General features: G+C 41.4%; 1 protein-coding gene and 2 long non-coding RNA genes across 4 annotated transcripts; 1 reads left to right on the top strand and 2 right to left on the bottom strand.

The window, feature by feature from the left end:
- The first annotated feature begins 3,801 nt into the window (after positions 1-3,801).
- LOC129153500 (uncharacterized) lies at positions 3,802-4,973 on the top strand. Its single transcript, XR_008559487.2, has 3 exons — positions 3,802-3,968; positions 4,671-4,732; positions 4,821-4,973. It is a non-coding gene; the product is annotated as an uncharacterized lncRNA (long non-coding RNA).
- Positions 4,974-5,204: 231 nt separating this feature from the next.
- LOC129153499 (spectrin alpha chain, non-erythrocytic 1-like) lies at positions 5,205-6,838 on the bottom strand. 2 transcript variants are annotated; one of them, XM_054732724.2, is made up of 6 exons: positions 6,670-6,838; positions 6,154-6,246; positions 5,939-6,043; positions 5,836-5,868; positions 5,724-5,759; positions 5,205-5,515 (listed from the first exon to the last, which is right to left on the bottom strand). In XM_054732724.2, exons 2-6 carry the CDS (start codon positions 6,217-6,219, stop codon positions 5,438-5,440), a joined length of 318 nt encoding a protein of 105 aa, XP_054588699.1. In that variant the 5' UTR covers positions 6,220-6,246; positions 6,670-6,838; the 3' UTR covers positions 5,205-5,437. The 2 variants fall into 2 exon arrangements, 1 of the variants encoding a protein (XP_054588699.1); XR_011520439.1 differs by having other exon boundaries at positions 5,394-5,515; positions 5,643-5,759.
- A 117-nt stretch (positions 6,839-6,955) lies between these two features.
- On the bottom strand, positions 6,956-9,571 carry LOC139069746 (uncharacterized). The gene is made up of 3 exons (XR_011520440.1): positions 9,430-9,571; positions 7,656-7,762; positions 6,956-7,080 (listed from the first exon to the last, which is right to left on the bottom strand). It is a non-coding gene; the product is annotated as an uncharacterized lncRNA (long non-coding RNA).
- Positions 9,572-13,933: the final 4,362 nt, after the last annotated feature.

Raw genomic sequence — 13,933 nt, 5'->3', positions numbered from 1 at the left:
CATAGGCATCAAAGAAATAAATAGTGAATGAATGAATGAATGAATGAATGAATGAATGAATGAATGAATGAATGAATGATCAATTTATTCAGTCAGTCGTCTTAAGATAATGTACAATAACATGTCATACAAATAGATACAAATACCATTTCTCACTAACATATGCTTTAATTTGTATATGGTGTCTACTTGGTATCTCATGACTGAATAGGTTTAGGCAGAAGCAATAGCTTATATAATTGCCTAACCTACTCACAAAACAATTTTTCAATTTCCCGCAATGAACCAACAACCCAAATAAAAATAAAACACAAATCCATCCATCAACATCAATTTAATACTCTTCAAAAATATTTTTACTGATAAGTTTTTTAAGAACTGAAAGAGAATTTGCTAATTTTAATTCTATTTTAGCCTCATTCCAAAATTTTACTCCCATTACAGAGATGCATCTCCTGTTCATGCCTTTTTTGGCTTTTTGTAGAACAAACATACATACACCTCTTAAATCATATTTACTTTCCCTCTTTGCAAAAAACAATCAATCAATCAATCAAAGCTTTATTTATAAAGCGCCTTCCGCAACCCTGTCAGGAAGCCCAAGGCGCTGAACACTGTACAGTACAAAGTCAAATAAAGTGAATAAATCAGAAGATAAAAGCAATTCAAATTACAGATTACAAATTACAAAAAAGGTGAAACATTCTAGTAGAATACAAATGTGTAAAACAAGGGAAAAATTGAACCAATGAAGACTGTGAGATAAAATCAACATAAATGACGGCCTAACTCAAATACATTCAGGGAACGCCAAGCGAAGGAGGTGTGTTTTTAGGCGGCTCTTGAAGACTGGCAGAGATGGGGACAGCCTAAGTGAGGGTGGCAACTGGTTCCAAAGTGACAGTGCTAGTACTGAGAAAGCCCGGTCCCCACGAGTACGACACCTAGAACGAGGAACAACGAGCAGGCCTTGGTCAGAGGAGCACAGAGCGCGTGATGGGGAATGTCTGTACAGGAGCGTGGCCAGATAGGGGGGAGCACCACCCTGGAAGAAATTAAAAACCATGACGAGGAGTCTGAATTGTGAACGATAGCGAACCGGAAGCCAGTGCAAGGAGGCCAAAACCGGACTGATGTGGTCCCGTTTCCTGGTCCCAGTCAGGAACCTGGCTGCGCTGTTCTGCACAACCTGTAGGCGACGCAGTGAAGACTGACACAACCCTGCATATAGAGAGCTGCAGTAATCAAGCCTAGAAATTACAAAGGAATGCAGTACCCGCTCCAGGTGGGCTCTTGACAGCATGGGCTTGATTTTTGCAAGGCGTCTCAGGTGAAAGAAACTGGACCGGATCACAGAGTTGATGTGAGCATCAAATGTAAGTCCAGCATCAATTTTCACCCCCAAACTGGTCACAACTGGTTTTGAGTATGGAGAAAGAGGCCCAAGATCAACATAACGATCCACATTCCTGCTGTTGGGGTGAAAAACAATGAGCTCTGTCTTTCCCTCATTCAGATGCAGATTGTTGGCCATTAGCCAAGACTTCACCTCATTAACACAAGACACAAAGGACTGGATAGAGTGACCTTTCTCCTGACACAATGGAGAGTAAATCTGGCAATCGTCAGCATACAGATGGAATGATATGCCATGTTTACGAAAGATTGACCCCAGAGGTAGCAGATAAATGGCAAACAAGAGGTCCTAGGATCGACCCCTGCGGGACCCCCCCAGCGGAGCCCCTACCAAGAAGAAAAAACATCACCCAGTTTAACACAGAATGACCTGTTGTGGAGATACGATCTAAACCAATCCAGAGCAGACCCTTTGATCCCAACCCATTGTTCCAAGCGATCGAGTAGAATCGCGTGGTCAACTGTGTCGAAGGCTGCTGTCAGGTCTAACAACAGAAGCACCACAGAAGTACCCTGATCTAGTGATAGATAGATGTCATTTAAGACCCTCAGTAGAGCTGACTCTGTGCTATGGCCAGGCCTGAACCCTGATTGGAAAACCTCAAACAGATCAGAGTCAGCTAAATGTGAGACCAGCTGCTGATAGACTTTCTCAAGCAGTTTTGATGTAAAAGGCAGGGTAGAGATAGGCCTGTAATTTTTGATCACAGAGACATTAGCACCAGGTTTCTTCAGGGTCGGCCGAATAACTGCTGCTTTCAAAGCAGCTGGGACCACACCTGTGCTGAGGCTTTCTTCGTCTTCGTCTTCGTCTTCGTCTTCCTCCGCTTATCCGGGTCCGGGTCGCGGGGGCAGCATCCCAACTAGGGAGCTCCAGGCCGTCCTCTCCCCGGCCTTGTCCACCAGCTCCTCCGGCAGGACCCCAAGGCGTTCCCGGACCAGATTGGAGATGTAACCTCTCCAACGTGTCCTGGGTCGACCCGGGGGCCTTCTGCCGGCAGGACATGCCCGAAACACCTCCCCGGGGAGGCGTCCAGGAGGCATCCTGACCAGATGCCCAAACCACCTCAACTGGCTCCTTTCGATCCGGAGGAGCAGCGGTTCTACTCCGAGTCCCTCCCGAATGTCCGAGCTCCTCACCCTATCTCTAAGGCTGATTCCGGCCACCCTACGGAGGAAACTCATTTCGGCCGCTTGTATCCGCGATCTCGTTCTTTCGGTCATTACCCAAAGCTCATGACCATAGGTGAGGATTAGGACGTAGATCGACCAGTAAATCGAGAGCCTGGCTCCCATTGATAATCTGACCAAGTGAAGGGCCAAGGCATGGAAAGGCAGCCTTCCAGAGACGAGGCAGCAGAACGTCAAGTGGAGAGCCAGATGGCTTCTGCCTCGCAACAAGCTTACTCAGCTCAGAGTATGAAACAGTATTGAGGGAGCTCAGGGTGGGTGGTGATGGAGGAACTGCAACCGGGTCAACAGAGTTACCAGAAATAGCTGCTCTAATGCCCGGCACTTTATCAACAACGAATCTATGAAAAGCTTCAGAGTTTCCAGCGGTTGTATAGGAGACATGGAGCTAGGCTCCTGATACACCAGAACAGAGTTTAGTGTTTTGTAGAGAATCCTGCGATTATTGGAGTTTGTTTCAATGATGTCAGCAAAATAGGCCGTTCTAGCAGCCCTCACAGCATCCTGATAAGCAACCAGAGATGCTCTGAACAACTCACGCGAGACCTGTAGGCCATCCTTTTTCCACTTTCTCTCAGAGGATCTACACGCCCGCCTACAAGCCCGTGTGACATCAGAGAGCCAAGGCTCCCTCCTAGGCCGAGACTTGCAAAGTTTGAGAGGGGCAACCACGTCCAGGACCTGATTACAAAGTAAATCAAAGTGTTGTGATTAATGATCAATGTTAGATGGATCAGGGTTAAAGGTCTCTAACCTTACAGACATACAGTCCACAAACTTTGAAATAGTTTCTGCATCCAGGGCTCTGAACCTAGTAGCTGGAGCTTCACACACAAGGACAGGACATGGCAATGTAACATCACAGAGTATAGGAGAGTGGTCAGAGAACACAGGAGGCAAAGTCACAAGGTTCGTGACGGCGAGACCAAAAGAGAGAACCAGGTCCAGGGTGTGACCATAGACTGTACATATACTGGACAATTCGATTCCATAGGCTTCAATAACACGTTATCTGTCCATAATGGGAGGTGTCCACCACCGCCATTTTGACCGTGTCACAGGTTCCGTCCAGCCCAGACAATTCCATAAAAGGGAAGAGAGGAGGCGCTGAGGGTGTGGCTGTAAGGCTGGGCTCGAGTGACGACACCCAGGCGAACTAGCTACGAGCTAACCTGAAGCTAACCCTGGCTAACCCAAAGCTAAAGCGGAGGTGGGAGCCGAGCTAACGGATGTAGCCACCTAGCTTCAACCCAACCGGAGCTAACTGGAACACCCATCGACCTGAACCTCACACGGAGTTTAGGTGGAGGTTTTCTGCGCCTGTTCGTGAGAAGTACCTGTATTAAAAAAGTTTTAAATCGGTAAGTTTATAATTTATTTCCGTAATGAATACATTTTGCTTTGAGCACGTTTTCAGTACAGTTTTTTTCGGCGCTATCACTCCTGAGTCGCACCAGCCATTAAATGTATCATGAAGAAGAGAAAATATATTTAAGTCGTATTTTGGGGGGACATTTTATTATCTTTCTTACAAAATCTGAGACCAAACGTTTCACATTGCAACACAAGCACCGGTAACCATAACAGAATGAACAGCCAGCAGAGGAGAGGATGGCGGTGTTTCAAACCCTCCCGGCCGGTGTGTAGAGCTCATTCCTGGGCTGGAGCCGGCCCTCAGCACCCCGCCACAGGCTCTAACAGATGCTGGCGGTGTTTCATATATTTCCAAAACGTAATACTTGTTTGTATCTTGTACAGCCAGCTAGCCTTTATTCTGGACTCAGTACAATTTACCAAAAGTAAAGAGACATTATACAGATGAAGTAAGCACAAGATAACTTACTGGAAGACACGGGATTATCATCAGAACCAGAACAAGAGAGCCTGATAACAGTCATGTGAAAATAACAGTTAAAAAGTATGTATGTATAATAGAAATAAAAATATATTAGAATTAGTGTAACTCACTGTGATCCAAACAAATCAGCCATAGCTGATTAGTAAATATGACATGAGGTTTGGGAGTTTTTAAGTTTCATTCTTTTATTACATTTTTTTCTTAGATCTATTAAAAGGTCACCATGGCAGCCTGTGTGTCTCCAACGTCAGCTACACAACGCAGCGTGTAAGTTCCAAGTACTTGTCTTGACCACTTCATGTATGGTTTTGTACTTTAAACAGCTAGGCCAAACCTGTTATTTTTTCCTCCATAGCCATTTGGATCATTGGAGACAGCTGAGTGAGGCGTGGTGCCCAGAGAGCTGCAGAGACAACCTTGGCCTCCCTGACGTCTGTGTCTCCTGGTTTGGTTGGGGCGGACCATCGACATACATACATGTGCCGACACTTTGCGCCCTGTTTTATAAAATGTAGTGTTAAAAATAAATGTTTTTGCTCAATTACTGGAATTTCTTTGGTTAAGACAAAAGTGAGGAATAATCATTTACAAGTTATTTGTACAACAGGTCCATTTTAAATCCCAACAGTTTCTTAGCAGACAATAGAAATATGTTCTTTACTAACTTTACTTGGTTTGAAAATCTTACTAAAATAAACTTGAGTGCCGTATTGCAAAACCCAATCATACTTGTTATGTAAACATTAGCTTTGTAGATATTTTTTACAGATATATATTTGTGTGCAACAAAAACCAAACTTAAATAATTTGTCATTCTTTATTGAAAAACAACAAAATACAGGTATACAGAAGTGTGGGAAAATGATAATGTGAAAGTATTGCACTATAAATGAAGTGAGATGAGATGAAGGTGAGATGAAGGTGGACGCCAGCGGGCTGGACGCCGGACGAAGAAACCTGGAGACGGATCGCTCAGACAGGAAGGGAAGAGCTTCCTCTTACCTTGATGGAATTAAAGTTAGCCGTCGTCTGAACGCCCAACCGTACGGTCTGAGGTCAAAGGTCACAGGAAACACACACCAGTCAGCAGTCATACAGATGCATAAAGATAACTGTAGCCATGGCAACCAGCTGACATGTCCCCACTTTCAACAGCACCTGGTGCCTGCCGGGTCACCTGAATTCCTGTGTGATGTCAGCACGGTCGGCCGTGACTGCGGCCATCAGAGGTGACCTCTGATCAGCTGAATGAACTCACCTTCCAGGGTGACGCCGTGTTAGAGTCGGCTTCATCCTGTAAACAAACAAACAAATGAGTGGTAACATAAACACCACGTCTGGTTCTGGTGGAGGCGGAGGACAACACGCACCTTTCCAGGAGCAGAACCCAGATGTTCTTGTTGCTACAAACAGACGAGCAGAGTTAAACCAGGAAGTGAGAGGGACCAGCTGCTGCAGACAGGTGACGCTCACCTGAGCCGGAACCATAGGAGCCTCCTCAGCCATCAGACCTTCTGACTCCAGTTCAGATGCCACCTTGTTGATGTCCCTCAGGCGGTACTCTTTGTCCTTCAGGTCCTGCAGGACAAAAGCACCTGCTGATTACCTTGTTGCTGTCGGGTTAACAGGTCTGGTGTTAGAACGTGGTGGATAAGAATGTTCTGACGGGCCAAGGGTTCTGAACTCACCCTGCAGGACTGGGCCTGCTCCTTCAGGGCCTGGATGCTGCTGCCGTAAGCCGACAGGTCCGACATCAGGGCCTCGTGCTTCTTCAGGAGAGCCTGTGGAGCAGAACATCAGAACCTTCAGCTCGTCTGACACAAGTGGAGCTTTCTCGCAGCGATGGTCCAATCGGATCCGCCACCGTAAAACAACCCCTGCTCAGTTCACCGCAGACGTAGCTCTGCGGGTGTTTAGTGGAAAAGCGTGAGCCTTCTGCCGGCTGCCACGTGTCATGGCTGCTCTGCAGCGGGAACACACATCACAGCTTGTAAACCGTTTGAAATAAGAGTGACGGGAACACGTTTGTCATCACTTCCTGTGCTAGGCCAGCACTTCTACCCCTAACCCATGAGACGCTCAAACGAGCAACGACGTCTGGTAGACAACCGAAGGAAATGACAAATACAGAAACACTAATTATGAAGGACTGGAAAGAGAGCAAAGAAAAGCGATTGGAGTTTCTCAGGAAGGGACTTCCATACCTCGGCCAAGTCCTCGTCTTTCCCTTAGTCTGGACTTCCAACGATGGGCTCCTTCTCCCTCATCCAGGACTCGGCCTCATTAGCATCCGCAAAGTACTGCTGGGCCTGCAGAGAGTCCTCCAGGTCCTGCCTCCTCTGGGACGCCTTGGCCTTCAGCGTGTCCAAACGTCCATGAAGCTCCCACAGTTTAGTCTTCACTTCCTCACCAGCGAAGTGACCTGGACCCAAAAAAAGTGAGCCAGAACCTGCAGACACCTCAGAAACATGTCAGGACCAGACCCGCTCTACCCTCCTCCACCATGGTCTCTCCTTTCTGGGTGACAGCCTTGATGCGAGGTTCATGACCTGTGATCTCAGCCTGCAGAGCCTGGTGCTTCTTCAGCAGGTTCTGGACACCAATCAGGTCCTTCCCTGAGGACACATGTTAGAGTTCAGCATTATGCAGTAGACAGACCAGTTTAACCCAGGGGTTTCTTTCTTCTACAATCTGCTCTTTAACTGTATTATTTCCTGCTATTTCAGCTGTTAACTTTATTTTTTCTCTAAGTGTTTTTCTCCCCAGAAGAAGCTACAATGACGTTTTGCTGAGCTGTGGTGGCCTCATGGAGGGGGCCATCGGCTAGCACACTGCTGCCAACCACTTAAACATTCTCCCTCTCCTGATAGTAACATTTTACTTTCTTTGATGTTGGATGTGCTACTACTAGTTTACCCGTTTAATTATAGATTCACTAGGATAAATACAATAAAGTTTATCTCTTGCCAAATAGAATATTTACTGTGGCGAGCCCGTGAAGAGGTGTAGGAGAATGCGACAAATTTGTCTGTTAAAAAGTCTGTTATGTACAAAAAACACAATATCATCACACTATTTTGGACCGATACATGACGGTCAGGTCCAGCTTGGGGAGAAAATATGACACGTCTTTCAGGATGGACTTCATTTTTGGTAGCTGGCGAAGCCGGGAAAAGCAGGATCTAACCACCTGGCTAATGTGGGAGTCCATCCGCATCTCTGGGTCCAAAACCACCCCCAGGTTAGTGATGGTTGGCTTCACTAAGCTGCAAAAACAGGGTTGCAGGACAGGACTAACTGCAGTGGGAGAGGGAGGAACAAATATTCCAGTTATAAATATTAAATATTTGAACAAATAAATATTTGTTAAAAGGAAGAAACTGATGATGACTTTAAGATTAGAGGAATGTTCTAGAACGGGTCTGGAACCAACGATGGCCCTTTGGATCAAATTTGGATTAAAAAAATAGCTCATGATTTTATTTATGGATGGAATAAAAATACAGGTTGTAAGCATCTTCTCAGTATCTTCATGTTGCACGACTTTCCACAGCAGAAGGACACAAAAACTGCCAGAATTATGATTAGAAAGATTTACGTTTTAATCTCAGAATCCCAACTTTTCCCAGAATCTTCACATTATTCTATGAATTCAGAGAAAATATACATTTTTCAGAGGTGTCGCTCCCCTGTTGTGGATATTTCTCAAAATTCAACCATTTTTTCTTTTCAAAAGCTTTAGTAAGAGTTTGGACTCTAAACAAGTTTTACTTTGCAGACTGCTTGTCTACACCTTCATCAGATCTGCTCATAATAAAACATTTGGGTTATATTTAATGCCCAGGAAGATGCTCTTCCTGGGCATTAAGTTATCAAAAACAGATAAAAGTATTTTTTACCATAATTTTAACTGCTATCAGCTGATAAAAATAATAAAAAACAGCCTGATCATTAAAGGGGTGTAAGTGAAACCGCGCGGATCACACAAACCATCATGCTGTCTATATGACTTTGAAAATATATAGTTTAATTACAGTTTGATTTATTTGACATCTGTATAATGTTTATTATTTTGTTTTTTCCCCCTAAATGCCTAACGTTTTAGTTTTACATGAATATTAGTCATTCATCACAATACATAAAGTTACACATTTTAAATTTTAATAGGGGAAGACTGCAGGAGGGAGCGGTAAAATACAGAAATCCCCAGCAAAAACAAGAAACTTTACGAGTCTGATGAAACCCGCTGGAGTTCCTTCAGCAGGCCTGGTGGCAGCTACAACGGCCCAGTGGCTGTGCTTGGTCAATGTTATCGAGCTCAGTCCGGCTCGGCCGTGAACGAGCCGAGGCGACATCCTGCTCTGCTTAAGAAGAAGTGTTATTTTCCGCTTCAGAAGAAGCGTCCGTGTTTTACGCTTTCTCAGAGACATGTCACGTTGCTAAGTTGTTAGCGCCGCGCGCTAACACGTCAATAGTGCAGCATAGCCTGCTGGAGGTTTTAAGGGTTCAGATGAAAACACCCTACCACTCAGGCTGCTTACACATCGATATTAAGTTGTCGCTGTTGCGCTCACGCCGTAATACGGTAGATGCGGTTAAAGTCAGACATGAAAAACTCCACGAGCGGTCAGACCGCGCAGCAGCTAGGCGCAGCAAGTAGGCGCCGGATCGGTCAGGCTGCCCGGCCTGACCGCTGGGGATTACCGGATGTAAGAATGGACACAGAAGTCTCCCTCTTAGCGCTCCGTCATATTTCAACCCATTTTTATCTTAAATGCACTGGGTTTTACCCTATTACCCATCTAAATATGCCCTATTAATTATTTTACCGTATTTTACATTTAAATTTCATGGTTAAACAGTACATGCTACATGTTAAACTGATAGTTAGCTAGCTACTTCGGTAAACTCAGCTAGTTTAAAGGTGGCAGTGACATAAAATACGAATATAGATTTTAACTTACCGAAAAAAATGAAGTGGAGACTCCTTGGACGCTCTATTAGTGCAATTAATACCACTGCAAGTCATTTTGTCCAACAATTGCACCAATAATATCCAAAGAAGAATACACAAACACAGAGACTCAAAATGCCGGAGCAGTTTCCAAGCCAGACCGAGGCTGTACTGAGGCCTTTCCACGGAGCTAGCTCTGTGGTCACGTGGGTCTGAGGCGGCGGTCACGTGTGTCGGATGCTCATTAATTATACAGAATTTTAGGCTTTCAATACACTTAAACAGAAGAGTGAGAAAAAAATTCACCCCCCTCAGAGTTGTCATGAGTATAAACTAGATAATTTAGACAAAAAACATGTTTTGGCACCAGGCTGTAAACATGTTTATTTCTGCTGTGAAATCGGCATTTTTAACATGGGAGTCAATGAGGATTTGCTCGCTTCTGGCACCAGCCCCCAGCGGATGAGGGTGGAACTGCAATTTTTCTTACTTCCGGGATGGGACCATTTTCTGAGCGGCATTGTGGGGGCTTGGGTGTGACCCCTGGCATGAGTTGGGGATGATACCCATTGGGTTAGATTGAATGAATCTAGCAAATTAAAAAAAACCTTTAGCAAGCACATTGTCAGGACAGCAGATATGAATGTTAAAATCACCAAAAAATAGGACATAATCATATTTTAGGATGCAGTCTGCCACAAGATCACAGAAATCAACATTAGTATATTTTCTGGCAGAGCCGTTAATTTTACTCTAAACATAAATTGCATTATTTTATAATAATATAGATCTTCTAATTTCATAATCTGTGATTTTGAAAACAACGGGTCAGTATGAGCATAATAATTGCTCTTGTTTATAACTCGAATAGATTTATTTTGTATAGTTTTTATTTCATGTATATATGTTTTAAAAGTTGAACCCCATATTTCTATACAATATGCCATGTATGGTTGTATTAGTGAACAGTATATTAGACGTAAAGCCTTATGGTTTAGTATGTCCTTCAGCTTATATAATAGATCCAAAGATTTGGCAATTTTTCCTTTTATATAATTTAAATGATGCTTCCAGGATAAGTTAGAGTCAAGCACAACACCAAGAAATTTTATTTCAGACACTCTTTCAATTTCAGTATCTGAAATTGTTAATTTAAAGTCCCCATTTTTTACCTTCTTATTTCCAAAGATCATAAATTTAGTCTTTTTTATATTCAGTGATAGTTTATTTACATCAAACCAAGATTTGAGGACATTTAACTCTTTTTTGGCCTTCTTTAAAAGTTCTTTTATATCTTTACCTGAACAAACTAAATTTGTATCATCTGCAAACATTATAAATTTGAAAAAATATGTCACGTTACATATGTCATTTATATATAAAGTAAATAATATAGGACCTATTACTGACCCTTGTGCAACTCCACAACTTATTTCTCTAAATCCAGATTTTATATCTTTAATTTTTACACACTGTTGTCTGTCTTTTAAGTAACTCTCTATCCAGGACTTCGCTATACCTCGTAGGCCATAATTTTCCATCTTTTTCAATAATCTCCTGTGGTCAATGGTGTCAAAAGCCTTCTTTAAATCAACAACTATGCTAATAGAGAGTTCTTCGCTTTCATTTGCTTGGGCTATTTCATCTACCATCTGCATTAATGCATAGGTAGTAGTTCTGTTTTTCCTAAATCCATATTGACTGTCACTTAATAATTTATTTTTAGTAATATATACGTCTAGCTGGTTCACAAATAATTTCTCGAGTATTTTTGAAAATTGTGGAATAATTGCTATTGGCCTATAGTTTTCCATAGAATGCTTATTTCCAGTTTTAAATATTGGGATCACTTTTGTTATCTTCATAGTTTTAGGAAAATTACCTTTATGTAATGATAGGTTATATATATATATATATATATATATATATATATATACATATATATATATACATATATATATATATATATATATATATATATATATATATATATATATATATATATATATGTCAATGGTCTCACAATAGAGAATATAACTTCTTTTATAATTCCCATATCAATTTCATTTATATCTGTGGATTTTTTGTTTTTAAAATTTTTTACTGTATTTACAACATCAGTCTCACTTATCTCATGTAGAAACATTGAGTTGATATTACTCTTTATCAGATTATTAAAAGTATCTGCATCAGGTGGGACTGCTATCTCATTTGCTAATGAGGGGCCGACACTTGCAAAAAATTTGTTGAATTCTTCCACTATATTTATTAGATCATTTACTTTAGGATTTGAACTATTTAGAAAGTAGTTTGGTCATTCCAAAGTTGTCATCCTTTTTTGAATTATATTATTTAATATTTTCCACGTCCTGTGAGTATCATTTCTGTTTTTATCTAAAATTTCATCATAATATTGCTTCTTTCTGATCCTTATAGCTGTAGATAATTTATTCTTATATTTTTTGTAATTGTCTTCATTTTCACTTGTCCTATATTTGATGAATTTTTCATATAATACCATTTTTTTACATGCCTTTAACAGACTTTCTGTCATCCACAGCTTTCTTTTATAATTTTTCTTTGTCTTATATTGTCTAATAGGGCAATTTTTATTATATACCTCTAAGAATATTGACAGAAAGGTATCATATGCTTGGTTTGTATCGTCTACATACATCTGATCCCAATTGTAATTCAAAAGTTCTGCTTTGAATGCCTCAATTCTTTCTGCTGTCTTTCATCTCACCAATATAGTAGAATCATCATCCTCCTCATGTAGTGATACAATCCACCAAGCAAAAATCCATCAAAACAAATAATAGGTTCTAGGATCCCTTTAAGTAGTCCACATCACCATCTTATGCTGAGAAATGAAGTTGCAAATATGGTCAAATGTATATATGGTAGTGTTATAAGATGATTTCTGCAATTCTGTAAGAGTGGGTTTTCTATGAACACGTAACATGTTTGTATTGTGAAAGACTCTCAGCTGATATTACATCACATCTTAGCTCAGTATCTGTCACACAGATTGAGTTTTAGCCATTTGTGTATGATGTTGATCAGCTGTGATGGCCATTTTAAATCCGATTTCCCCCAAAAGGTAAATGAATGTTGGTGTTCGACTAGTGAAGACTTTCCAAGAGTTTTATTAAAATCTGCTCTGTGGTATGAAAAATTATTTTTCATCACTTCAAATAAACAGGCAAAAACACCTCTCTCTTGTGACCTTTCAAGCTAAACTTGAATTTCTAGAGCATCAGCCTGTCCCACAAAGATTTTCCATCTGATGCAGAGTTCAGAAGACCAATGCAGGGTGTTCTGGGTAATAAATCAATCTTCAAACTAGGCTGGCAGCAAATGCACTGATAGCAGAATAAGAGGATGTGTATAAGGTGTCCTCTGTTCTTGTCTGCTAACTGCAGGGTGTAAAATCTGGAACTGTTGGCTCACATAGCTGTTAAGACAAGTAAACAAGATGCTGGAATAAGAGAGACGAGTGGACTCCAAGAACCATCAGAACAAGTCAGTAATATCATCAGAACTGATGTGATTTCAGCAGCAGTGATCAGGAGGAAAAAGGTCAATGGTAATGGTTTTTCATAGTGTTAAGCAATTGTGGTGTAAATGTAAAAATACTTAACAGTATCGAATGTCAGTTAAAGGTCATTTAATGTAAACTTTTGCTCATAGAAGTTATGTTTTGCTTCTCTAATGAATATCTGCTGGTAAAAATATGCTTTGCTGTGTTTTTTCTTGACAATATACAATAAGGTTGCAGGTTTTTCTATCTCTTGATTAGCTGATTCGTGGGTCCGATGGCTATGCAAAGCACAGAGTGAGAGAGAGGGAATGTTTTAATACTAAATGGGACAATCAGTTCAAACTAAATCACGGGAGATGTCCAGAACGTTTGGAAGCCTGCGTTCATCAAGTGTTAATAAACAAACAGCATTTAAGGTAATTTGCATTGGCGAGCTATTAATGCAGATCAGACTTTACTGTGACCCAGAATATTTTACTGATAGGAGAGACATCTCCCTCAGAAACTGTCACCTGTTCAGGTAGAGAGAGTAAACCTCCACGGAGACTTGACCTGTGATTCGAGTGTGTTTCTGGAAGTTTGCTTACACGTGTTTTGGGTGCAGCTAAAACCTGAGTTTAACAACTTGTGTCATGAAAGTTTAGTCTGCTGTAGTATCCATCCATCCATCTATAAAATGTGCATTTAAAACACAGCATGGCAGCTGACTAAAGTGTTGTAGTCAAGGCAAGTAGAACAGCTATGGTGAATTGAGACTTGCCCGGAGAAAGCAACAAGAACAGACAATAGAAACAATCGATAAAAGAATAAAAACAATCTTATGCTTGAGCTAATAAATGGTAAGTCTGAAAGCTCTATCGTATTGCAAAGTGTCTGTTCTATTTCTAACCAAGACTCATCTAGTGGGTTATCTTGCAACCATCTTGGTATATATTGCAGCCTGTTGGCTAAGAAATAATAATAAAAGTTG

This window comes from Nothobranchius furzeri, chromosome 4 (assembly GCF_043380555.1).
Source record: "Nothobranchius furzeri strain GRZ-AD chromosome 4, NfurGRZ-RIMD1, whole genome shotgun sequence".
Classification (NCBI taxonomy): Eukaryota; Metazoa; Chordata; class Actinopteri; order Cyprinodontiformes; family Nothobranchiidae; genus Nothobranchius; species Nothobranchius furzeri.
Note: the sequence above shows the minus strand (reverse complement) of the source record. Positions and strands in the feature narration are given on the sequence as shown.